General features: G+C 36.7%; 3 protein-coding genes across 5 annotated transcripts; 2 read left to right on the top strand and 1 right to left on the bottom strand.

Annotated features, from left to right (window-relative positions):
* Nucleotides 1-312: 312 nt before the first annotated feature.
* LOC115953998 lies at nucleotides 313-4,668 on the top strand. The gene is made up of 3 exons (XM_031071849.1): nucleotides 313-653; nucleotides 1,059-1,400; nucleotides 3,879-4,668. The coding sequence occupies exons 1-3, from the start codon at nucleotides 444-446 to the stop codon at nucleotides 4,404-4,406; spliced, it is 1,080 nt and encodes a 359-aa protein (XP_030927709.1). The 5' UTR covers nucleotides 313-443; the 3' UTR covers nucleotides 4,407-4,668.
* A 10,963-nt stretch (nucleotides 4,669-15,631) lies between these two features.
* LOC115951795 lies at nucleotides 15,632-16,012 on the bottom strand. Its single transcript, XM_031068940.1, has one exon. The coding sequence runs from the start codon at nucleotides 16,010-16,012 to the stop codon at nucleotides 15,632-15,634; it is 381 nt and encodes a 126-aa protein (XP_030924800.1).
* Nucleotides 16,013-19,649: 3,637 nt separating this feature from the next.
* On the top strand, nucleotides 19,650-26,560 carry LOC115952943 (histone-lysine N-methyltransferase ATXR4). Of its 3 annotated transcripts, none has more exons than XM_031070312.1 (7): nucleotides 19,650-20,125; nucleotides 20,833-20,888; nucleotides 21,484-21,610; nucleotides 24,616-24,685; nucleotides 24,805-24,984; nucleotides 25,356-25,427; nucleotides 26,311-26,560. In XM_031070312.1, the coding sequence occupies exons 1-7, from the start codon at nucleotides 19,751-19,753 to the stop codon at nucleotides 26,427-26,429; spliced, it is 999 nt and encodes a 332-aa protein (XP_030926172.1). In that variant the 5' UTR covers nucleotides 19,650-19,750; the 3' UTR covers nucleotides 26,430-26,560. The 3 variants fall into 3 exon arrangements, with proteins under 3 accessions (XP_030926172.1, XP_030926173.1, XP_030926175.1); XM_031070313.1 differs by lacking the exon at nucleotides 26,311-26,560 and adding an exon at nucleotides 25,547-25,891; XM_031070315.1 differs by lacking the exon at nucleotides 20,833-20,888 and having other exon boundaries at nucleotides 19,786-20,125.
* The last annotated feature ends 811 nt before the right edge of the window (nucleotides 26,561-27,371 follow it).

The raw sequence follows: 27,371 nt of genomic DNA, 5'->3' as shown, positions 1-27,371 counted from the left end.
AGAATTTTACATATATATATATATTTAAATTAGATTAAAATAAAATTTCTATATGGTATATACGACACCATCTTTTTTACTAAATATTTTTTTGTCTATAATATTTCTCAAACAAAGTTAGCTCATTTACGCAAACTGGTCTGCAGAGTTCGCCAACTGAATCAACTAATAACTCATTCTTTTTTCAACTAATCTTTCATTGTGATGGAGAAGTAAGAAAATATTCGTGGGGTCAAAATGCGTTGCACGCGCCCATGCTGCATGTGCACAAATGGAAGACATTTCAACAGACATTTATTTTTTCTCTTCTTTTTTCGCCCGGTACAAACTCCAGACTCTCTCCTGTCTTCCACTCACTTTCCAGCTCTCTCTCTTTCTCTCAGCAATTTCATCTCTCTCTCTCTCTCTGTCTTCCAAATTAATAGCTAAAATCTTTGAGAGATATGGGTCGGCTTGCACCGCTATCAGAGGAACCCATCAACGCAGAAGACGATAACACAAACAGTAAAGGCAGAGGTCAGACATGGCGGAATTGGATCAAGACCCACTTCTCCCTTGTCTTCAACAAGAAATCTGACCTCAAGATCCTCTTAAGCGTTCTGGGTTGTCCTCTCTTTCCTGTTCCAGTCCACCCCAAACAACCCTTCAACGAGGTAAACCCTTTTTCACACTCATTTTCCTTGTTCTTACTCACTTCTCAACGAGGTAAAGCACTAGATATGACGGTGTTAACTGTTAATGCCATTTGCTACTTCTGGTGCATATTCTTTTACATTCTAAGCAGAGAATTTTTTTTTTTTTTAAATAACAAAGTATCCTATGTTGCTGAGCATGTTACTTTTCCACTAATATGCCACTAGTGAGTTGGGAGTTGGGACTCCCACTAAAATTGGAATCGTTAAAAGGTCTAACCCCAACTGTCTGTGGCAGCTAGTGTGGCTCTAATATTCTTTATCAATTCATATGCACTATCCAAGTTGCATTGCACACTTTACAAAAGCAAAAGAAAAAAACCCAAAACTTAATGTTCATTGAGATGGGCTTTTGTTCTACAACAGGTCTCCTCCTCAGCTCAATATATCATACAACACTTCGCGGCGGCGACGGGCTGCCGGAAGCTAGAGGGGACAGTGAAGAACATTTTTGCGACCGGAAAAGTGACAATGGCCATGGTGGATGATCTAGGCTCTGCTGGCTCAGCTGCAGGAGCAACCGGAGTTTCACAAAAAGGGTGCTTTGTAATGTGGCAGATGGTCCCTAATAACTGGTTAATTGAGCTAGTTGTGGGTTCTCACAAGGTTGTAGCAGGTAGTGATGGTAGTGTGGCTTGGCGCCATACACCATGGCTTGGTGCTCATGCTGCCAAAGGAGGTGTTCGTCCTCTCCGACGTGCTTTTCAGGTAAGTACATATATAGTAAGGAATTTACTATTATTAGTTATACTTATAATGGTTATGGCTTAGATAATACTCACATATTTTTTTGACTAAAAATAGAAGAAGAGGAAGGTTGTTTTTGCAAGAAATGTAAAGCTGGAAAATTTTGTCCTAAGGAACCTATGACCGAAATTTGGTGTTGCTTGTGTTTTAACTTTCGTATGTCCTTCCTCGTATATGGTCCTAAGTTTTCCCCAATAGTCTTCCACTTAAATAATTGCCATTGGTGGCCACCTATTTCATGACGTGTTGATACCATACCCAAAATCATTTCATTTTTTAAGATAGAAATATGCTACAGTTTAGTATAAATTTATGTGCGTAAAGCTCCTTCTTAAATATTTGAATCTCTACCCTTGTTCATCTTATACTCTGAGGACACTTATATTTTTAGAGTAGTTAAGGATGGGTATGTGGTGATCATTTCATTTTAATATTGAGGAAATATCTTGCTTCCAAAATTAAAAAATAAAATAAAAAAATTGAGGAAATATCTTGGATTATGGGGCAAAATTTCTTGTTATCGAAAATTATAAATCTAAGTTTAAATCCTAAGTTCGTGGGTGTTTTGAGGTGATTATTAGAGTCATTATCATATAAAGGATGTTATAGATTTAATTTGAATATGGTTTATGATCGGGTGCGGTAGGTGCAATATTTAGGATATTATACACGGTGCAATTACTCCATTCGCAATTTTTTTTTTAAACTATTCTCACTTTTTAGCTTTCATTTTTTAATTTTTCTAATAGTTAAGATTAAAAGTTGTTGTTTTAAAAAAAAAAAAAATTAATCTAATTCATTGAAAGCTACTGTATCAGGTGCACTTGATCTCAATCTATTATCAAAAATATGTGGAAATGCTGAAACTTTTGAAGGGAAATTAATTGTTTGGTTTGTCACTTACTCATATCCCAATAGTCATAACTCAAATTTCCTCACTCAAACTCATATCCCAATATTTTACAACTCTAACTTAATAAAACCCATAATTCACTCTCATGCTCGTTTGGCTGAAGATTTTCACAATTATCTCAAATTCAAAAACCCACATTTCTGTCACTCACTGGGTCTCACATAGCATTGATTGCATTGTACAAGCACTACAACAGCAACAGACTACCCGCGCTCATAACTCAAATCTCCTCACTCAAACTCATATCCCAATATCTCACAACTCTAACTCAATAAAACCCGTAACTCACTCTCATGCTCGTTTGGCAGAAGATTTTCATAATTATCTCAAATTCAAAAACCCACATTTCTGTCACTCAGTGGGTCTCACATAGCATTGATTGCATTGTACAAGCACTACAACGACAACAGACTACCCGCGTGTAATACCTCTCTCCCCTTCACGCCTTTCCCACAAAATCTCATTAGCTTCTCTCTCCATTCTCTCCGCAACTCCTCTGGTGGTTGGGAGAGTAATGAGGAAAAATATCCGCTGCTCACAAAAGCCTGCAGTGATGGGACGAGATACTGTTGTGGGACCCATGTTTGTTGGAAATTTACAAAACTGCCACTGATAACTCAAAACTCTTAACTTGAAAACAACCTCACCGTGTTTCCAAAATTGCTCACCCATCAATCAAAATTATGAGATATTATCACTGAGTTAATGGTTTGGAAATTCATCCAAACAAGCATGCTACCCGTGAGCTCTACTGATTTTGGGTTATGAGTTGACAAAATTAGCATTTGTTAACTTAGTTCAGGAAAATTCAAACAAGGCCTAAATGTTTTTGTTTTGGCCATAAGGAGGGGCATGATATTAAATGGTTCGTGCATAGACCTTATTCTCCCTAATATGATTGTGTCAAGGATGTAGGGCAGATCTAAAATATTGTGAATATTTTTTTTTTTTTTTTTTTTTTGCCGAATAAAATACTAAGTTGTTGAGGATAGAGGTTTTCCCTCCTTCGATAATAATAAAATACTGATTAACAATGATAATAAATTAATAATGATGTTATTTCAGTTTCACTAAATCAAAAAAATATAGGTTCCCAGTGGTTCCTATTCAATAAAAATCGATTGAGACACCACCCTACCGGCCAAAACATCGGGTCTTGTTTCCCAAACACATGTTTGAATCATTCAAAACCCATTTTTTGGGCAATAATGACTTGAAATAATTTGTGTGGGCAACGTCCTTTCACCATAATTATCATCAATGTTTTTGTATAATTTATTTTAGAAACTTTTTTGCATTAATAGTTATCATCAACTTAATATATCAATTACTTTAAATTACTTTATTTTTTTGTGTAGGTAGAATATCTTATTCAATATGAAGAGAAAATTGGTCACATCCCCATTAATTTTCTAGTTTCTACTATTAATGATTAGTACTATGCATTTATTTTTTCGTACATTTGGTTTGGGATAAGATATGGGGGTCGTGATTGATTAAGGGAAACTTTATAAATACATATGTAGGGACTAGATCCTATGGCTATATCAGCTGTATTTTCCCTAGCCCAGTACATGGGAGAGAAGCGAATCTCAGGCATCGATTGTTTCGTGTTGAAATTGTCTGCTGATCAAACGGACCTGGCTGAACGTAGTGATAGCACAGCAGAGATGATCAAGCATGTTGTATTTGGCTACTTCAGCCAAAGAAGTGGACTACTTGTTCACTTAGAGGACTCTTACTTAACCAGGATTCAATCCCCTGGTACGCACCCCACATACTGGGAAACCACAATGTCAACAAGAATCGATGACTATCGGACGGTGGAGGGTGTGATGGTAAGCCACGCTGGCCAATCAAGCGTGATCATCACACGATTTGGCGATAATTTGAAGCCGCCGGGCCCCGCGATCACACGGATGGAGGAGACATGGACCATTGATGATCTTGCATTCAACGTCCCTGGTCTCTCCATCGATTGCTTCATTCCTCCTACAGATGTACAAAAGGATTTTCCCGAAGAGGATCTTGTTTGGGGATCACCTTCAGATTGATGATCTTGGTTTTGATAGTTGGTGCTAATTACTTCTTGAAGAACTTCATCTATTTTGTTGACTTTGACCACAATAGGTGACCCTTTATATAATTTTTGTGTACATATGTTTTGTGAATGCAATTTATCCTTGAGGAATTAATTGTTATTGGATAATGTTTTGTATCCGATACATATATGTGACCTATTTACTTAGAATTGTTTCTAAATATTTGATTTTGTCGTATCGCAAATGTAACTGTTAAAAGAAAAAAAGAAAAAATTTTGATAGTGAATGGAGCATTTGAATTGTGATTTTTTATTTTATTTTTTATATTTATGAAAAAGAGCATGCAATTTCATTGAATTATTAGATTCTTGCCTTACCTATGTAAGATAATTTTTTGAAAGAAAAAGAAAGGAAACAACTCTTTTATATTTGTGCTATGCTTAAATCTCAACACATCTTCAACCTATCGCCTGCCTCAATGTGATTATAAATAAATAAAAGGCAAAAATCCAAAACTGACCTTCTAACTTTTAACTTTTGTCATTTCAATCTTAACTTTTAGTTTTATCATTTTAGTTTTCTAAGTTTCTATTTTTGTCAATGTAGTATTCTGTTAAGTATCAGTTACTCCTCCAGTTAAGTTTGGCCTTTTTTTTTTTTTTTTTTTTTTTTTTTTTAATAAATAATTTTCGTAATTAAAAGAAAATAAATAAAAAATGTAAAAAAAAATTGTAAGGGGAACGACGCCGTTCCCCTCCCCCTAAAATCAAAATCGGAAAACGAAAAAAGTCAATCTCGATCTCTCTCTCAAGATCAGTCTCTCTCTCTTAAATCCACCATCATATATGCATTATACTTTAAAGCAGACAACCACCAAACCTCAATATTTTAACAAATCAACCTATAACACACAAACAAACCCCAAGGCAAACACCACACCCTCGCCAATCGACCACCTAGCTAACAGTAAGCATTAGCCATGGGTTACAGCCACTGATCGACCACCATTGCCATGATTGAGAGAGATTGAGAGACGAACAGAGAGAGAGAGATTAAGAGACAAACAAAGAGAGAGAAATGAAATTGATCTGAGAGAGAGAGGTACTGAGTTGATCTGAGAGAGTAGTAGTAAGGGTGTTGGCGGTGGCTTTGACTTTGACTTAGACTTAGGGTCATCGATCTTCCCTTTCACAAGCCAATATGCTACAGAGAGAGAGAGAGAGAGAGAGAGAGAGAGAGAGAGAGAGAGAGAGAGAGAGAGAGAGAGAGAGAGAGAGAGAGCCATTCGATCAATAGGCCCATTAAGGTCAGGATTGTTGGGCCTGTGGCCCATCCGAGGATGCATATCTATTCGAGGAGGCTAAGTCCGGTCATAAGGTAATTACTGAAGGGGGTGGTAGTTAATATCACGAGGGTGAGGTGCTGTATTCATTTGAGGACGCCATACTCCTCGGCACTGTGCGTCCGAGGACGAACAGGGTGCGGTCTTGTGGCAGCCGGACCTCAGAATTATGTCACCAATACAGATAGGATCACAGACCAAGGGTAAAAGGGAAAAGATAAACAAATATCTGTAACCACTGCTGCCTCCGCATTAATGACTTCTCAACCAACTCTCTGACCGCATTAATGTGGAGGTGATACCGGAACAGTAAGGAAGCAGTCTTACAGCTGCCCATAGGAAGTTCCAGGAGGTGCTGGATGGGACAGAAGGAAATCCTCCGAACCCAACCTACACGTGTGCGGTGAGGATGGAAGGCAAAGGGTGGTATATAAACTGAAAGAAGAACATGCAAAGAGAGGATCGGAACAGAAAGAAAAAGAAAGAAAAACATAGACAAAGAAAAAGAGCAAAAAGAGAGGAAACAGAACTGTACCGATTACCAAAGAAAAACGATCGTTGTGCCAACTTTAGACTTTCAATATACGTGAGAGTGAATCTTTTTATTATACAAAAGTTAACCCAGTTCTTTACACCCACGCTCTACAAATCATATTGTTTGGGCCTTTTTACGTGCGAACCCAATACTGTTACGGGTCGTTACAAATCGCGTCCTTACAGAGAGGATCTTCCTTTTTTTTAAAAAAATTTTTTTTAAAGTTTTTATTTATTTATTTTCTTTTAATTACAAAAGTTTTATTTTTTATTTTTTATTTAAATGGCCAAACTTAATGGCAGCAGTAACTGAGACCTAACAGAATACTACATTGACAAAAATTGAAACTTAGAGGACTGAAATGACAAAACTAAAAGTTAGAGGATTGAAATAATAAAAGTTAAAAGTTAGATGGTCAGTTTTGGATTTTTGCCTAAATAAAAATGAAAAAAAAAATACTATAGCCTATATGTTGATTAATGGTGGAAACTATGTGGGTTCGAATCTTGTTCACACCAAAAATTAACTGATATTTTGACTTGATGACGATAATTTATCCTACTCAGTTTGTGGTTGGGATGGGGTTTTGAACATTATTATTATTTTTTGGATAAATACAAAAAAATTTCAACATATGATGTTTACTTTATGATAGTTTCATTAAGTTAAGACACCAATCGATTTATGGTATAGGAATGACTCAAACCAAATCTCTTATTTGACTTTACCAATTACACTAATAGAACTCATGGGGTTTTGAATTAAAACATGAGGTTCATTTAAAGTTAGAACAAGTGTTGGTTGCCATGCTCTATCATGTCTTGATATATTATATTATTATACTATATAATAAAATTATATCATACTAAGTTTGTTGTTTTTTTTAGGTAGATTGCATCATATAAGTTGTAATTGTGTTAAGTAGACAACCTTTTATTAATTGGCATAGTTTGTAAGTCTCTTTGCATTGAATAAGAAACCTAAGTTTAAATTTCATCTAAACAAAAAATAGACTAATTAGTCTTTGGTCTAATGATAAAAGGCAATTAGAACGGACTTGTAAATTTTTTATTAATTTATTCTTATCTTAATCTATATTCTTACTTTAGAAGTCAATGTATTTGCATCTAAAATGTTCATTATTTTTTTAATGTTCAAAATCGATTAGAAATATTTTTGCTATATTAATAATTTAATAGTTTGATTGTGCTGTGAAATACAATCTAATTTTTTATTCCGATTGGATCTACACATTTTTTTTGGGGGAGGGGGGGGGGGGGGGGTGGGGGGATGGGTGGGCGTTTTCGGGATGCCCCTAATAACCAAGGAATGACAAGTGCTTTTCTTTGTGCGGATCCTATTTCAATGGGAACTTGATGAGTCAATCTTATTTCAGGAGTTACTCCACGTATTGCTTTGACAGGACAATTGTTTTTTTTTTTTTTTTTTTTTTTTTTTTTTTTTTTTTTTTTTTAAAATAATAATACAAGTTGGGTTGTACATAACATGTTTGCACTATTTACACGTTATATGATATGTTTTTTTTTTTTTTTTTTTTTTTTTTTTTTTCCATGTGATGCAAGTGCGCAAAAGATATATTAATATAATTTACTTTAATTCAATCTCTATTAATAAACTAAGAAATAAAAAATGTTTTGATTAAAACTCAACTACCCAAAGTTTCATGAAACTGGAAATGATTTTCATTGTTTTAATAACTATTAGCATCCAATGATTTTTTTGGAGAGAGAGAGAGAGAGCTTCACCCTCAAGAAGACAATGAAGAAATCTTTCGTCCTGAAATACCATATCTTGGTGCAATTGGTGCTATAATCTTTCTTGTAAATTACGTACACATGATTTGACACGGCCTTTTGGTCAACATACTAGCAAGTAGCAAGATACAACATTGCATGAAATATATGTTAACTTGAGGTAGCACTATTGTTTTGTGGAAACTAGCCAAGTAAATATTATTTGCTACTTTTTAAAAATCACTTAGAGATTCTTGCAGTTCATGAAGTGAGTTAGGAGTGCATTTGGTAAAATCGGTAATTCAAAATAACTGAGAAAATTTTGGATTATCCTCAATCAAAGATATCTTGAAAATAATATATGAAGATAATATTGCTTATGTCTTACAGATTAGAAAACGGTTATATCAATCATGATGAAACTAAGCATGTTTCTTTGAAGTTATTTATACAAATGATTTCTAAAAGAGTGGTGATATTGATGTCATGCTAATATGATCAAGCGACATTTTGGTATATCTATTTACTAAAATATTATCAACTGCAACATTCATGAAGATGCTGCACAATATTGGAAAGCATCATCTCAAATATTGTTCATCATGAAAAACCAAAGCTCTGTGTACTTTTGAAAGAGAATGATTGATTTGAAGGATATGCAGATTGTTCTTGTTTACTATTGATAAGAATATAATTGGTGCCCATTTTAACAACACAATAAATAAATGTTTTAATTACATTTTTGTGACTAAAAACACCTTAGTATGTAATGAAATTTGTAATATTCCTAATATCACTCTTCATTTATTATGTTATTGAAATCTAGAAATTACATTCAACACCACATTAGCTTTGTGAATATATATGTAAGGACACAAAAATCTGGTTGCCCAAACTCACTTAGAATAGTGAAATTTGTGCTATCCAACTAGGCCTAAACCAATAGATATTTGTGAAGAGAGTGGGGTAAAACAAGTTGGGCTTAGCCCGAGGATTTAGATAGAGAAGGAATGAACGAAAGCTAAAGATTAAGTAAATAAATGGCTCTTTACAATCTCGCCCGAGGACGATGTTCTTGGACAAGGATGTATACTCTTCTCTCTCTCTATCACTATTCTTGTTCTAATCTTTTATTTATTTATTTTTTTTGGGATCCCTTCATTTGGAAGTCCTCTTTCTTTATATACTCCCAAGCTTATTGCATCCTAGCCCTCCATCTACAATCCCCCAGACTCTCCTTGAGACACTTGTCCCTTTAAACTTCTGTTGAACGTGGTAGAAGGAGATGCTTAGTTGTGAATTCTACTGTTCAGGTCACTTCCTCATCAATACAGCTAATATAGCTGTTGCCAGTCATTTAATGTGGAGGCAGTAGGTGAGCTTTCATTGGAAACTTCCTTCACCTACCTTGACTCTCATTGAACACCATCCTCTCCATTTGACCTTCCAAGAAGTATTTTGTCCCCTCTCCTCCTATCCTCGGGCGAATCCCCTCCACGGGCTTAGAATACTTTCATAATGATAGTCACAACTTGTTGTATCCTTCCTCGGTCCTCAAGTCTCCACAATAGCCCTCTAAAACCTTGCTATTAGCCCTGAGATAAAAAGTAAGGTTTTAATTGTGCAACCCTAATTCGCATGTGCAAGATGCGTTCCCACATGGTAACGTCTCTTCATTTGTCTTTAGCACGTTCCTGATGCTTCGGTATCCACAATCTCGTATTTATTGTGTCAGGCGGTTGCTTGTCCCCCCACGTACTGCGGTGCGATGATGATCCTACGGTCCTCATTTACCCATATTTACGAGTGGGAATTTTACTGCTCATTTTTCACCCTTATATAAGGAGAGGTTGAGGCTGATTTTGCTCCTTTTATTCACTTTGAAACTTTTTACTCATCCAAATATAATTTGTCTAAGTATAATTTCTATTATTTCCTTTTTTAATATTATCTGAAAAGTGCTAACCTATATTTAACTTAATTTATTCCCAACACTATTCCATCCAATCTTGAATGACTCTTAATAAAGTTATTGGATTGACACTTAATGTAACTTGCAATGATATTCTGGCACTTAGTAAAAATTTCAAGTGAGACTTACCTTATCTCGGACTTAGGATGTTAAAAGACCAATCTGCCCAGAACTTGTGATTCGAGGAGGTGGGCAAGACTTATGATTTCATCCAACACTTAGAAAATTTCACGTAAGGGTTAATTTATCCAAGGTCTATGACCCGAGGGGTCGAACAAGACCGAGATTCTGTTTAACACTTAGAAATTTTCACATAAAGGTTAATTTACCCAAGGTTTGTGACCCGAGGAGTCAAACAAGACCGAGGTTTTGTTTAACACTTAGAAACTTTTATATAAAGGTTAATTTATCCAAGATTTGTGACTCGAGGAGTCGAACAAGACCGAGGTTCTGTTTAACATTTAGAGAATTTTTGTATAAATGTTAATTTACCCAAGGTTTGTGACTTGAGGAGTTAAACAAGACTGAGGTTTTGTTTAACACTATGAAGGTCCTTTTTTGGATAGTACCCAGGCCCAAGTAGGAACAAGGATCTTGGGCCCTTAACTTGTTATTTTGGTGGACTGGGCTTGGTTCACCGCAGCTAAATGGGGATGATTACAAACCAAGTTGTGTGTAAATCACATAAAACTCCTCAAGGCAAAAATGCGATTCCTCCTAAGTAACAAAATACCATTATAAGTGTTTTAGTGTCATAAAATGACCTTTTACTCTTACAAAATAAGTAAAATAATTATTCATAATATTCATAATGAAAAAGAGATTGAAATAGAATATTTAAGGCTTATCTTTTATTGTGTAAACATTTAAAAGAGTTCCTTCACTTGGTACCCCGGGAGTACTATCGTGGTACCCTGGACATACTAGGCCTGTAATCCCAGAATGCTGATTCTCTGAACTATACGATCTTTCTCCGTGCTTATTATACAATGGAGTTTTTTCCTTTCCCTTTATCTCTATAGGTCCTACATAAGAACACACTATACAATACACATATCTTCAAATAATTGTTAGTTTCTTAGATTAGGTTATACATTTAATACATATACATATATGTAGATGAATTTCATGAGGATGAGTCAGCCACGAGGATCTTAGCCCCAATTCTCACAGACTTAGTGCTTTTGCACAAGACTTGTGGAATTTGGAACTTAAGTCCAACTGGCTTTGCTTGGGCATTGCCTTCCAAGATAGTTAGGTGAGGAGGATTTTATGGGAGAGAGTGATATCTGATGTATGCATGTTTTGGCATATGTTTCTTTGGAGGTTAAGTGATATTTTGAATAATCTCTAGGATATGGGACGAATTCCCATTCCTTGGCTTTCTCTTGTTTTGTCCCTCTTTTCTTTCTCCTCCTTTGCTGGGCTTTTAAAGCTCTAAGAATATATTTTTTGAACCTTTGAAATCTCCCTGTGAATCCCCATTTTTCTCCCCTCCTTTCTACTATGCGTTAGTATTCCTTTTATAGTGGACATGGTTTGGTACCTCGAGCAAGGACGTCCCTAGTCTGTTGGGTAAAACCATGTCCTCTAGAACTTGAAAATGTGCATTGGGTAGAGGTTTAGCTTATTTAGGCAATTATAACTCAAAATGGGCATTTGACTTTAGCTATAAATAAAAGATTCCTTCTTGGAAAGTCAAAGAAATGGCTGGGCTGCTCAGTGTACTGGATGATAGCTTTAGTTGAAAATGACAATTGAGAGGAAATTATGGGGAGGTGTCATGCATATGGTTATTATTATGAATTGGGCCTTCCAACCAAGAGGTCCTTCTTAGCTTTATGAATTGGGTCTTCTTTTGTTATTATTATTTATTTCTTTTTTCCTTCTTTTGGGACTTTGGACCTTCATGGTCCTTCTTAACTTCATGAATTGGACCTTCTTTTGTTAAGGCCCATGGTCTTTCCTTACTTCTCATGGAATTGGGCCTTCTTTTATTATTATTTCTTTCTTTTTTCCTTCTTTTTGGGACTTTGGGCCTTCATGGTCCTTCTTAGCTTTATGAATTGGGCACTCTTTTGTTATTATTATTATTTCTTTATATTTTCCTTCTTTTTGGGACTTTGGGCCTTCATGGTCCTTCTTAACTTCATGAATTGGGCCTTCTTTTGTTAAGGCCCATGGTCTTTCCTTATTTCTCTTGGAATGGGCTTTCATGTGAAACTTTGGTTCTTAACAAACACTTAGAAACTTTTTGTATAAAGGTTAATTTACCCAAGATTTGTGACCCAAGGAGTCGAACAAGACCGATATTCTATTTAACACTTAGAAACTTTTGCACAAAGTGCTTATAGTACAACTTGCAACAATAATGAGACATAAATGAGCCAGACATGAATAAAAAGAACTTTATATCATTAATAGTAATAACGCCGTAGATTGTTTACATTTGAAGGTCGTGGAATCACATTTTCATCTAGGCCTTCCAAATAATAAGCCCCGATGCCCGCCACTGATGTTATTCTGTACGGACCTTCCCAGTTGGGGCCCAACTTCCCCCAGGCCGGGTTCCTGGCTGTTCCAACCACCTTTCTTAGAACTAAATCTCCCGGGGCTAGTGGTCTTAACTTCACTCTTTTTTCATACCCCTATTTAAGTCTCTGCTGGTAATGTGCCATTTTCACTACAGCCACTTCTCTTCTCTCCTCAACCAATTCCAAGCTGGTTGAGAGCAAGTGATAATTCTCCTTGACACTGAACTGATCAGTTCTTAGGGTTGGGAACCCTGACTCAAGGGGAATTACTACTTCAGCCCCATAAGTCATTGAAAAAGGAGTCTCCTCAATTGATTTTTGGGGGGTAGTGCGTTAAGTCCATAGAACATGGGGCAATTCATCCACCCACCTTTCCTTTGCAACTTCCAACATTTTCTTCAATCCAGACACTATAGCTTTATTAGTAGCCTTAGCCTGCCCATTTCCTTGTGGATAAGCAGGAGTAGAATATCTATTCCTAATCCCCAACTCCTCATAATATCTTTGGAAGACCTTACTATCAAATTGAAGCCCATTGTTCGAGATCAGCGTGTGTGGGACTCTAAACCTAGTGACGATATTTCTCCATATAAACCTCTTAGCATCCACATCTCTGATATTGGATAAAGGTTCAGCCTCTACCCACTTAGTAAAATAGCTTGTTCTGACGAGGAGCCATCTTCGGTTTCTTCTGGCTCAAGGAAATGGTCCCACTATGTTTAAGCCCCATTAAGTGAAAGGCCAAGGATTGGAAAGTGGGTTCAGAACCCCCCCTCCCCAGTTGATGAATATTTGAGGTATATCTCTGACATTGTTCGCACTTCTTAACATAATCCTGAGAGGTTTTCTACATGCTCGGCTAACAATATCCTTAGGTAAGGGCCTTATGGGACAAAGACCTCCCACCTATATGGCTTCCATAAATCCCCTCGTGCAATTCCTTTAACAAGGGCTTCATTGCCTCGGGATGTACGCACAGTAGATACGGCCTCGAATGAGAGCGTTTATACAACTTTTGCCCTTTAGACAACTAGTAACGTGAGGCCTTCCTGTGTATCATTTCTGCCTCGCCCTTATCCTCGAGTAACAGTCCTTGCTTTAAGAAAATTACCAGGGGGTCTATCCAACTTGATCCAACCTAGATACTATGCACTCCGACCAAGGGCTTTTCTATAAAACTAGGATGGACCATGTCTTCAACAATGACGACTTGTGGCAGATTTGATCCCAAAGAGGTTGCTAGCATAGCCAAAGAATCTGCATGAGAATTCTATCCCCTTGGGATTTGCCTTAAAGTGAAGCTCTTGAAACGGGATTGAGCTTGTCTAACCTTAACAAGATACCCCTGCATGCGTTCATCCCTAGCTTCCAACTCACCACTGGCTTGCCCAACAACCAATCGAGAATCTGAATACACTTTTACAACTTCTCCTCCTAACTTTTTAACCATTGCCATCCCAGCCAATAAAGCTTCATACTCAGCTTCATTGTTTGTGGCTAGAAAACCCAAACGAAGTGATTTCTCCATCACTAGCTTCTCTGGGATTATCAACACGATTCCTACTCCTGATCCTTTTCAATTAGTTGCTCCATCTGTGTACACTTCCCATGTGGCAACAGCAGAAACCGAGACCATCATAGCCTCTACTATTCCTTTCCTATCATCGTCCATGCTTTCTGTAAATTCTACCACAAAATCTGCCAAGACTTGTCCCTTTATGGCAGTATGAGGCATGTACCTAACATTATAGGCACCCAGCATGGTCCCTCACTTAGCAATCCTACCTGTGTAGTCCGATTTTCATAGGAGAGCTTGTAAGGGGAGCTGGGTAAGCACCACCATGGTATGTGCTTGAAAATAATGTGGAAGCTTCCTCGTGGTGTGTACAATGGCTGACAACACCTTCTCCAGGGGTAAATAACGTGTCTCAGCTTCATGCAAGGATTTACTGACATAGTAAATGAGTTTTTGTACTCCACTCTCGTTTTTGACCAGAACCAGACTAACTACGTAATCCGTGACCGCTAAGTATGCATATAATATTTTTTCCTTCTTGGGCCTAGAGAGGACATGAGGGCATGACAAATACTGTTTAAGCTCCTTAAAAGCCAATACACACTCCTCGGTCCATTGAAAGTCCTTCCACTTGTGGAGGAGTTGGAAAAATGAACAACACCTATCTACTGACCGAGAGATAAATCTATTCAGAGATGCTGCCATCCCTGTTAACTTTTGTACCTCTTTAGGATTCTGAGGAGGATGCTAGTTGTTAATGGCTTTAATTTGATCTGGATTGACTTCAATTTCTCATTGTGTAATCATGTAGCTTAGAAACTTTCCCGAGCTAACCTCGAAAGAACATTGAGATGCATTCAAGCACAACTTATGTTCCCTTAACACAGAAAACACTTCCCCCAAGTTTGCCAAGTGCTCCTTAACCTGTTTTCTCTAACATCTGTGTCACTGTTCTTTGACATGTAGACCCTGCATTTTTAAGGCCAAAAGGCATCTCACCTGATAATGATAATTGACAGTGGGAGTTCAGAAAGCAGTTTTCTCCTGATTAGGTAATGCTAAAGGTATCTGATGATATCCTTGGAAAGCATCCAAGAAACTCATCCGAGGATGTCCAATTGTTGCATCCACTAACTAGTCAATTTGAGGAACGGGGAAAGGATCCTTCAGGCAGACTTTATTCAAATCCGTGAAATCCACGCATACATGCGAATTCCCATTTTTCTTCACTACCACGGTATTGGCTAGCTATTCGGGGTAAAAGATTTTCTTAATTACCCATGCTTGCTGAAGTTTATTCACTTCAACCTTTACTGCCTCAGCATGCTCTTTTGATCCAAAGTTTATATGTCGCCGATAACATATAAACTCTGGATCAATTCCAGGCACGTCATAAGTGCTTTAGGCAAACACATCCATATTATCTTCCATAAACTTCACCAACGTTACTTTCTCAAAGGGTGGCAACTAAGACCCTACTTGAAAGTATCTTTCCTCATCTTGACCAATTAAAAACTTTTCCAATTTCTCGGACAGCAACCCCTGTGACTCGATCCCAAGTCCTACTTCGAGACCCTTTGATTGCTATGAGATTCGCTCCTCTTCTGCCATGGCTTGATTCGCGGGTTGCTGTGTAATGGTTGCTATCAGGCACTGCCTAGCCATTGCTTGACTTCCTACTAATTCCTTTACTTTCCCCTGTGTGGGGTACTTAACTTTCAAATGTAAGGTTGACGAAACTACTCCTATAGCATGAAGCCATGGTCTAGCTAGGATGGCTGTGTAAGAGGAATAAGCTTCGACTACAATAAAGTTAACTTGCATCTCTTCGTCCCCAGCTTGTACAGGTAACCTTATCATTCCGCGGGGAATTGCCAATCTCCCATCAAAGCCCACCAGTGGTGAATCATACTTCTCTAAGCCCTTGTGCCTGAGACTTAACCCTTTATACAAGTCCAGGTACATAATCTCCACTCCACTTCCTTGGTTTACCAGGATCCTTCTTACGTCATACCCCCCGAATCCGAATGGTTACCACTAAGGCATCATCATGTGGCTGGAACGTCCCTTCCTTATCTTCTTCTGAAAAACTTAAAGTGGGCACAACCACCATTTTGGCCTTTTTGCAAGTCTAGCTCCTGTCTTCCAAGTCAGGACTCGAAACCACAGACATAACCCTCGAGCAGGTTCTAGCATCACCCCTGGGCTTAGCAAAAATGACATTAATTATGCCCAGGGTTGGCCAAGGAGCTCCATCCCTTTGATACCCAGTTTCGGGCTGTCTAAATTGACCAGCTGGTTGGTGCAGCAACTGCCTCAACTTCCCTGCCTTCACCAGTTGACCCAGATGATCGCGTAAAGTCTTGCAATCTTCAGTTATGTGTCATTTTTCCTGATGATAATGGCAGTAAAGGCTCTGGTTTCTTTTGGATGGGTCCTCACCCATTTTATTTGACCATTTGAAATACATTTCGTTTTTTTTTATCTTTTCCAATATTTGATAGATAGGCTCTTTAAACAACAAACTAACCACCTGAGCACTCGCAGACGATGTTTGGTTGGGGAAATATCTCCTCGGCTAGTTACTGTGATATCCTCCTCCCCGAGAATCCCTTTTTTCAAGAAAAGCCTTCGCCTTGCCCTTTCCCTGGGTCTGATCTTCCTTTACTCGTTTGTACTTATCAATGCGATCCATAAGCTAGCGCATACTAAGGGCAAGCTTCATTGTTAGTGACTCTCTTAGCTTATGCTCCGTCCCTACCTTAAAAGTTCTTACTGCCACGTCCTTGAAATCCCTATCTATTTCATTGTACGTTTCCCAATATCTATCCGAATAGGTCTTGAGGGTCTCCCCTTCCCTCATCGCCATAGACAACAAAGAGTCTAAAGGCTTAGGGACCCTACTGCACGTCACAAATCTAGCACCAAATGCCTTTGTCAACTCCTCAAAGGACCTTATTGACCCTTCTTCCAAAGCATCAAACTACCGCATAGCCACAAGCTCGACGCTGGAAAGGAATACCTTGCACATAAGGGCTTCATTGCCAGAATGGACTGCCATCTTCTGATTGAAGTGGCTCACATGTTCTATGGGATCAGACCTTCCATTGTAGATGGTGAACGTTGGTTGTGAAAACCAGTGGGGAAGCCTGGCCTTGTTGATTCTTCTAACGAAGGGTGACTTTGAGATTTGACAAAGTGCCTTGCTCATTGCGTCATACCCCATGCTATTGTGAGATGACCCTTGCCCACACTTGAACTTGCCATTTTTCAGTTTATCCTGGTGTGAAGATGTTGAGAATGACTCACTAGATGGGGTTCTAGACCTATGGCGATATGAGCTATTCTTACTCTCCTCTAATCCATTACTTGATGGGGGTGATGGACTCCTTCTACCACGCTCTCTTCGCCGTAGTTTCCTGTGCAAGTGATCTATCTCAAGTTTTAGTTTTTGAGTTTCCTGCTCATGCATAACATGGCTCCCTGTCCTTGAGTGACTCCTCTCAGTACGCTTCGTATGGTAGGACTCTACCATAACACTTGGCGTATGATGTCTGTCTCTCCTTCGCTCCAGATTAACAAACTAATTTTCCCTTTGTGAACCAACAGATTCTTCCCTATTTTGCTCCAGGTTAGCCATGGCTAACCAAAAACAAACCCACAACAAAACATTTTTTCCCACAAATGACGCCAATTGTAAGGACACAAAAATCTGGCGGCCCAAACTCACTTAGAATAGTGAAATTTGTGCTATCCAGTTAGGCTCAAACCAATAGATATTTCTGAAGAGAATGGGATAAAACAAGTTGGGCTTAGCTCGAGGATTCAGACAGAGAAGGAATGAACGAAAGCCAAAGATTAAGTAAATAAATGGCTCTTTACAATCTCGTCTGAAGGCGATGTTCTTGCACAGGGATGTACACTCTTCTCTCTCTATCTCTCTCTCTCTTTCTCTCTATCACTATTCTTGTTCTAATCTCTTTTATTATTTTATTTTTATTTTTTGGGGGGATCCCTTCATCTGGAAGTCCTCTTTCTTTATATACTCCTCAACTTATTGCATCCTAACCCTCCATCTACAATCCCCCAAACTCTCCTTAGGACACTTGTCTCTTAAACTTCTATTGAAGGTGGTAGACGGAGATACTTAGCTGTGAATTCTATTGTTTAGGTCACTTCTTCATCAATGCAACTGATAAAGCTGCTGCTAGTCATTTAATGCGGAGGAAGTAGGTGAGTTTTCACTGGAAACTTCCTTCATCTACCTTGACTCTTATTGAACACCATCCTCTCCATTTGGCCTTCCAGGAAGTATTTTATCCCCTCTCCTCCTATTCTCGAGCGAATCCCCTCCTCGAGCTTAGAATGCTTTCATAATGATAGTCATAGCTTGTTGTATCCTTTCTCAATCCTCAGGTCCCCATAATATATATATTTTAAGAAAAAGTTTTGTGAATATTATGCAGTAAAATTTATAATATCTTTAACATTTTCATTACATATTTGGTCATTCCAAGTGATATAGTCCTGTTTTTCTTTTACATTATTAGGGAACACACATACAAAAGGATTGTGGAAGAAGAAGCATGAGTAGAAAATCTTATATATCCTAATTAAAGAAGTATACATTGATATAAAGGCATAACATATACCTTTGTAACATATTCAACATACCCATAACAAAATAATCTTATTGTACCAAACCATAATATATCTCCTTTTAGCTCTTCCTAAATGATATAAGGTTGTAATGTCAGTGTCACATCGTAATAATCCAACTATTTTTTATTAGGTAAGGTTCAAGTAATTTTCATTTAACTCTCATAGTTTGGATAAGTTTCATTTAAACCTTATAATTTTAAATCATTTTATTTAAAACTTATAGTTTCGGGCAAGTTTATTTAAATATTAAAATATTGAGTATGTTTTACGTCTTAGTGTTTTTAATGGAGATATCTCCCACTTCCCAACTATATATATATAATTTTTGGGTATGTTTCATTTAAACCTTAAACTTTCAAAATGTTTCACTTGATTCTCAAAGTTTTAAATAATTCTAAAAAAAAAAAAAACAGTATGATACGTGATGTTAATGAGATTATTATGAAATTGTGATAAAAGGTTTAAATGAAATGTTTTTAAAAATGATAACGTTGACATAAAACATTTTTAAAGTATAAGTTTTAAATGAAACATGCCAAAAACTACAAGGTTTAGAAAATAATTTACCTTTTACTCAAAAAAGAGAAAGAAAGTAAGAAAGAAAGTAATTTACCTTTATTTTTTGTGACTTTAGTCATTGTCTTTATGGTTCATAGGTAAATCTTAGGCAAAGTTTCAAACATATATATAATTGCCTGAGCTTTTTAATCTAATTGGTTGATACTTGATACTTCATGATTTTCTAATAAAAATACCTAACGTTTAAATTCCTTCTTGTTTTTCTCCCAAAAAAAAAAATTTCAAATTCCTTAGCTTCCAATTATCAAATTAACATCCCCTCAAACCAAAAAAAAAAAAAACCTATCAAATTAACAAAAGAAATTCAAACATATAAATATAAAATTGCATTTTTTATTGTCTCCACCTATAAAAAAAAAAAAAAAAAAAAAAAAGAAGGTTTGTCTCCAATGTTGATTGTTGACCTTTACTCACAAGTCACACATGAGACTATAAGAGGAGGTTAAACCATAAACGCACAAAATGTCGACCTCGGCCTTGGCCCGTACTAGCCGTTGGGTTTCGCGGTCCAAAACACTATTGCATTTCCAAACGAAGCTAATTCTCACATCTTTCTCCACCGACACTGGCACAGCTGACAAGGATAATGATCCGGGTCGACCCGGGCCACCTCCGATCCGGGTCTTGCTCACCGAGTCGGCCGGGCGAGGCGTGTTCGCCACTCGAAGAATCGGAGCCGGAGAGCTTATCCACACAGCTAAGCCCGTCGTTGCTCACCCTTCTCTCTCTAAGATCCACAGCGTTTGTTACTTTTGTCTCAGAAACCTCAAAACTACCTGTCAAAGTCAAACTCAAGCTGTGCAGTTTTGTAACGAAGAGTGCGAAGAGCAATCTAAGGTATTTTGATGTTATAATTATAATGCCCACCACGTGTTTGATGTTTTTTCTGTTAGGAAAGTCTAAGGTATAAAGACTGAGGGCTGTTTGGGTCGTGTATTTAAATAACAGTATTCAGTTTTTTTTGAAGATAACTCAGAATAGAATAAAAAAGTGTGTGAAAATAAGTGTAATATTATTTAAAAATTGAAAACATGTGTTTAAATCCAATTATCAAACAGCTAAACTAAAGACCGTGTCCATTCTAACTATAGACTAATATGTTCATTTATTCACTTGCGAGTGGTATAGTTAGTTACGTGGTGAAATCTTAGGACGGATAATGATCATAAGAGCAAGTGGTTAATATAATATAACTAGAACCAAACCCATGGGTTTAAGCTTTTGGGTAAAGTGATGTTGCTATATTTTATATTAACTTTTCAATTGAAGTCTCTCCAACATTTTAATTTACATGCATGAGCAAAGGATAATGCTATGTGGATTGTGTTTAGATTTAAAAGTAGTCGTTATTTTCTGGGTTTTGTCCATGAGCTTACTTTTTTGTTTTCAGATTTAATATATGCAAAAATAAATATAATTTTCAAAACTGCAATACTTAATCATAATCTGAGTTGCTCACAAAATGTAACTAGTTGGTTTGAGCTGTGAATCATTTTTGGCTCCACATAAAAATGAACTTATGGTTAAATTTTCATGGATTGTAGGCTTTCTACGATATTGAGAAGAGAGCAAATTGGTCAGCCTATGATGATTATTGCCGGTGTGCTATTTTCTCAAAAACCCTCTTATTTTCACTTGCTTGTATGGAAATGGACTAAAATCAAATTATTTTTTGTCATTTTGTATCACAAATACATGCCTGATCTCTTGCTCTTCTTTGCCATAGGAATTTTATATTATATTTTATATTTGGAAGTTGGAACTACATCTTTGGTAGACAATCATAGTGCAGCATGATAATCTCTAATGATGTACCTGTAGTCTTGCTTTCATTTTCAGGATTACAATGTCATGTATATACTGAAAGTATGAAAAGGATTTTCTTCTCTGCTGAAGCTTTGGCTCCTTGAGCTTTTTCCCCTAGTCATAACTGTAGTTACTGCCATATGATAGAGAAAATATGACATAATAAAATATCATACGCTCATAAGACAGCACACATATATCATTGGTTTAAGTTAATGGTATAGCAAAGAATTTGATGCTAAATTAATGTTACACAATTAATTTTTATTGGTTTTACCTATCAACATTTTTTTTTTTGATAGGTAGCCTATCAACATTTAAAACACTTGATACAGTTTTGTACTGCTTTAAAATCTAGGTTACTTACTTTTCATTATCTCTTTCTATAGAGCACAAGGTTTGAAATACCCACTTCTCGTGAAACGGTTAGCATGTATGGTAATATCAGGATTTGCAGCTGCCGACAGTCTTGACATACTTCAACCTGCTACTTTATCTCCTTTAATGATCTCAGAGGTGAGAAAATAAATTTCTTGGGTTCTTTGTCATAGTCAATGAAGGGAGTATAATGAAAATTTAGGGAAGAAGGATTTATTATTTATTTATTTTTTGAGATGGTTAGAAATATATACATTAATGTAATGTGCTACTGACCTTGTAGCTTGAACCCCTTCCTCTACTCTCCCCAAGCACTTATGGCCTGTTTGGATGGAGGGGGGAAGGAGGGGGAGTGGAGTAGAGTTGGCTAAAAAAAAAAAACTAATTTTGTACTAAATCTACTCTACTCTACTCTACTTTTCCTTTCTTTCCCTCAATCCAAACGGACCATTAGTGAATGGGGAGATAACATTCCACCTACAAGGGTAGGTGGTTAGGGAAGAAGGATTCTAATTGCTCATTATATATGGCTTTTTTTAATAGAAAAATTTAATATGGTGGAACACTTTAACTTTTTGTTTGGGGAGGAGGGGGGAGGGGTGGAATCCAGCAAAGTGGCTTTATTTTAATCTTCAAATTAGGTGGTTTGGTACCTATCCAATAAAAGAAAAAAAGAAAAGAAAAAGGTGGTATGGTATCTTCTTCTTTTTTTTCTTTCTCAAATCTAATTTTTGATACTTAATTGAAGTTCCCTAATTGGAAATAGTTTGAAGACTTATATGTAACAGTTCTTCTATGACCATAACTTTTGTCACAACTCTAATGTGGTTGACTTTAAGTGGTTGCCTATCACTTTCACATGGATCCACCGCTTACAATTGATCAACTATTAGAATTTGCAACTTACACCTTTGAGAATGATGGCGATGTAAATGTGCCTCTTCCGTCAACATCTGTTATTGCTGTGCCATTAAATTACAAAATACCATTGTGTTTTAGTTGAAAAATAATGAATTTTTTAAAAAGGATATAAGTCAATAAATCTAAATTAATCAAAACACAGACAAAATTTTCCTCATGGTTCACCTTGCTCTACCTTTCACCCGCCACCATCGCATAGCCATTGGCCACGCCAGCCCAAAGTCACTTCCCATCCACCATGCGCTGCCAAAATAGGTACCATACCTGAAGAGACACAACAGAAAACTTAGTCTCTAGATTTTCCAATCAAACTAGCTTTAAATCTTATCCTTCAAATCCCAGATGCAAAGCCTTTAGATACTGAAGGCCGTTAATCCACTCACTATTAGATTTATTTATTTAATTTTTTTTATCAAGAACAATCAGAGCATAGTACCAAATCTGCACCGTCCAATCGCACATGGTTGCAAACCGCCTTCCACCCCTCCCAAAGAACACTACAACCTCCTTTTCTTACCTGAGATTGACACATAAAGAAGCACAACATCAAAACCATGTGTAAAATTTTCCAAGGCTTTATTTTTATTTTTGAATTTTTCCTCCAACTCTTCTGCTACCTCTTTTATATCCAAAAAAGAAAGTAAAATTTTATCAAGACTCTTTCATAGTCTTCTTCCTCACCTTTTCTCCTTTTCTCTCTCTCAAATTTCAAACAAACCAATAACCAAAAAGAGAGATTGGGGGAGAATTTGAGAGAGAGAGAGAAAGAGAAAGGTTGTGCATGCCAGCCCAAATGGACTTGAATAATTTTAGTTATATTTTTTGATAGAAATATGGCTGGTATTTTTGAGTATTTTTGTTTATTCTTGGCTGGTGGTGTTGATTGGGTCTGAATGGTGTGGATGGGTTGATTTATGGCTTCTAAACTGATGGTGGCTTGCAGTGTTAATTGGGATTAACAGTGGCTGGCATGCAGTGTTGATTGGGTGAAGATGTAGTGGTGGTGGTGATTTTTTATTACTTTTTTTTTTGATAGGTAAGAAAGTAATATTATTACTAGAAGAGAAAAAAAGATACAAAGAGTTCACGGTAGTGAACAAAGAACCACAACGACAAAAAGAAATAAAGGAATCAACAACCTATTCTAAGAGACAAAAGAAAATCAGTAATAGTAGAACAATCTGAAAGATCCCAACACCGAGACCAATCGAAGAGAGCCCGCTAGCACAAATCTAACAATTGGGCCATTGATTTCTCAATATCCTCAAAGGAACGCCAATTTCGTTCAGTCCAAATAGTCCACATCAAACAGCTTGGTACTAAATTTCAAATATCGGAATCATATTTCCCAAGCCAATGGTGCCAACAACAAAGTAAGTCTACAACTGAACCTGGCATGACCCAATCAATCCCAAACAGCTAAATCATATGCATCCACATAGAATGAGCTAACGAACAAAAAATAAGAAGATGATCCACAGTTTCCTCTTTACTACAGCACATACAACAACGATTTGCCAAGGGGTGATCACGAAGTCTAAGATTATCCAAAGTTAGAATCTTGCCATGGGCTGCTGTCCACATAAAAAATGCCACCCTTTTAGGAACCTTTACTTTCCAAATGCCCTTCCAAGGGAAACTAGAAGGAGTAACATTTCGAATCTTATGATTAAAAGACTGAGTGTCAAACTTCCCACATCTAGTAAGGCTCCAACAAAGACCGTCACCTCCACCACCCCTAGGAACTTGAGATTGGATCAAGTGAAGAAAGGAGTAAGAAGCTACTAACTCCCAGTCATTGAATTTTATTACTATTATGATTAATTATGTGTTTTTTTTAAATTTTTATATATATATATATATATATATATTTGTTTAAGACAACATTGTTTTTTGGTGGGTTAAAAGCACGATTATGATAGAAGCTACTGAAAGGATGACAAATAATTGTCATACTTGTCAGTGTAAATTACAAATTCTGATAGTTGAGAGGCTACATTGATAGGGCCTTGATACTGGGAGGGTGTAAAAGGCATTTTTGCCTTCGTTGTACATGGTTGCTGGTGCACTTGAGAAAGTTTATTATTCATGAAATTATGAGTAAATAAGTTTGATAAATGAATGGAGAGTTCATTGACAAATAACTATGATAAATTCAATGGTTTTGGCATTTCCCCCCCCCTTTTTTTTTTTAGTGATAATACTATATAGACATTTTCCAGATGGTAGAGGAGCTTGGCTTATTAAGGAGTTCCTTCACAAAGGCTAATATCACAGATGAACAGATAGCTTGTATCCTACACATGGCAGAATTTTTTCTTTAGTTTCCATCCTGTTTTCTGTTTCACTTGTTTCGTGCCCAACATATGTATATATATTTTTGAAAGAGTACATTTCTTTGACATCAGAAGTTCTAACCAAGACATGGTACACTAGTGTTCTGGCATGTATTCGTATTAATGCATTTCGTGTTGAATTGGCTGGGGAATCGTATCAAGATCTTCTTGTATTGGCAGCTGCCTCTGTAGATGCTGAAGCTGGTGTTGGAAATGCAGTTTATATGCTTCCATCGTTCTATAATCATGATTGTGGTAGGCTCTCATTTTCTTCTACTTACCTTAGCGCTTGCAGTGTAAAAGGAATCATGCACATAGGTTGCTTCTATTATGTATTATTTTACCACTGAGAAATGCATTTTGGGTTTATGTTCAAATTGAGCTGACATGCAAATAAAAGGGCTTGTTTTCAACCACTATATTTTGGTGCCAATGCTTGTGAAATTGAGTTGTCTCAAATATTGATCTTTTCCTTTTTCACCCAAGCTAAACTGAACCAAATGAAATAGCTGAAACTTTCAAGGGATAGTAATTAGGCTCGTATTCACCATTAAAAACCTCTGCAAAAGATGCCTTTGATCCAAAAGAACAAAAAAAATACTGAATTAGTTGCCATTTCACTGCAGATCCCAATGCACACATATTATGGATACAGAATGCAGAGGCCAGATTGAAGGCACTTTGTGATGTTGAGGAAGGTTTGTCTTTTTTATTGCAATTTCTGATTTATTTATTATTTGCTTTGGGTTTTTCCTCCCTTCCCACGTGGTTACTTTCTTTTCTGATAATATTTACATATTTTGGTTTTATTTTTTAGTACTTGCTAGTAGGGTATAGCAGACTTGAAAATATGTTGTAAGGTGGAAGAGGAGTCCTAAGCTGGTTGGACAGAGAGACCATCACTCCCATTTTTAAATTGCTAGACAGATTGATGGTTTCTAATAACGTATGCACCACGCAGTAGTTTTATCATGTAGAGAAAAAGAAAGAGAAATCACAGACAGATGTGAAGCTGCATTCAATGAGATTTGTCCTGTCATATTTATAAATAGCCTTCATACTCCAGCATCTTTTTGTTACAAAGTAAGGCTATTTTCATCTGTTAGATGAGGCCCCATCAAGCTGCTTGTATGCTAGAGCCCATTCGAACAAAAAATTATGAGATATGGGAAAAAGAGAGTATGAAGGCAGTTAGTTGAGATACAAAGTTGATATGATCATATGCTATTGGCAAGAAATGTATGAGCTTCATGAGAGGAGGGTGTACCTAAATTAAAGAAACAACAATTAAAGGAATATTTTCAACAAAGTCTATCCAAACATAATTTATAGTTCTTAAAACCACTTTCTTGAGCTCCTTTTTTCTGTTTGCTCTGCTGCAATGTGGATAATCACTGGGGGAAAAATGTTAGATCAATGCTTTTTAACCATCGCTAACTATTGCACCTCTGCAAGCCGGTTTTGGCACACTTTTTTTTTTTTTGGGGGTAAGTAGTTTATGTTTATGCATACTTATCTTTGCGAATTCTTACACTTCTCTTTAATATCAATGCATTAAAAACTTTGTTTGGAATTTTTTAGGGGAAGAGCTCCGGATCTGCTATATTGATGCAAGTATGGGTCATGATGCTCGGCAAACTCTCCTGTCAAAGGGGTTTGGTTTTCAATGCAATTGCCTTAGGTGTTTGTCCCGTGATTAAGGGAATCGTATATTTTCTTGTTGAATATGATGTGACATTACCTTCCAAAAAAAAAGAATATGATGTGACATTATCAGTGTGTATTTTTTTTATTGTTCAATTGGAAAGGTGAATTCCACTTGTGATTTCTATCATTTAATTAGCATTAACCCATCGATAATTTAGTATATTCTGGCCACCTCAATTTTCCATTAATATTTATGTTTATGTTATGATGAGACTATAAAAAGAGAGAAGTAATTGCAATATTGGTGGTATGGACAGCTATGGTAGAAAAGGAGAGAAAGGGGGTGGGGGGGGGGGGGGTTGGGTTGTACAAGTTTGTTGTGAATATATGAATTTAGATAAATCCATTAATGGCATTCGTGATTAAAAATTTGCGTCTCCAAATGAGGTTATCAGAAGAGAAGAGTGAGAGTGTGAGATGGAGAGGTAAATGAGTTTTGAACTTTTGATTTTTTATTAACTAAAACGAAATCATTTTTAAGGTGAAACTGGAATCCACTAACGCTGAATAGGTCACTTACTTCATATGATATTAAATTACTAATATATATTTAATACAAAATAAAATTGATCACTTTATAATTCACACCCACTGTGCACACTTTTAGGGACACCTATTTCCTTCCTTTATATGCACGCGTTGCTGTTTATGGTGGTCAAAGTCGTACTCATCATTGCACTGGCAAGTGTGGAGTTATTGATAGTGTGTTCCCCCGAGTTTTTCCGCATTAGGTGCTTGGCAACATGTTAATTGGGTGTATGTGTTACTAGGGTGAGGTGTGTGAATGTGTGAGTCTCTTTTCTTATTTTATTTTAAGGAGTTGCCACCAACCATTGGTTTTGTTCTAGGTGTGATCAGTCAGCTATTTGTCTAATTTATTTTAATTAACTAAAAATCGATTCAAGGGTTATTAAATTAATTAAGGTAAACCAAAG

The sequence above is a fragment of the Quercus lobata genome, chromosome 7 (genome assembly GCF_001633185.2).
Source record: "Quercus lobata isolate SW786 chromosome 7, ValleyOak3.0 Primary Assembly, whole genome shotgun sequence".
NCBI lineage: Eukaryota > Viridiplantae > Streptophyta > Magnoliopsida > Fagales > Fagaceae > Quercus > Quercus lobata.
The sequence above is the reverse complement of the archived record's forward strand: the minus strand, read 5'-3'. Positions and strand labels throughout refer to the sequence as shown.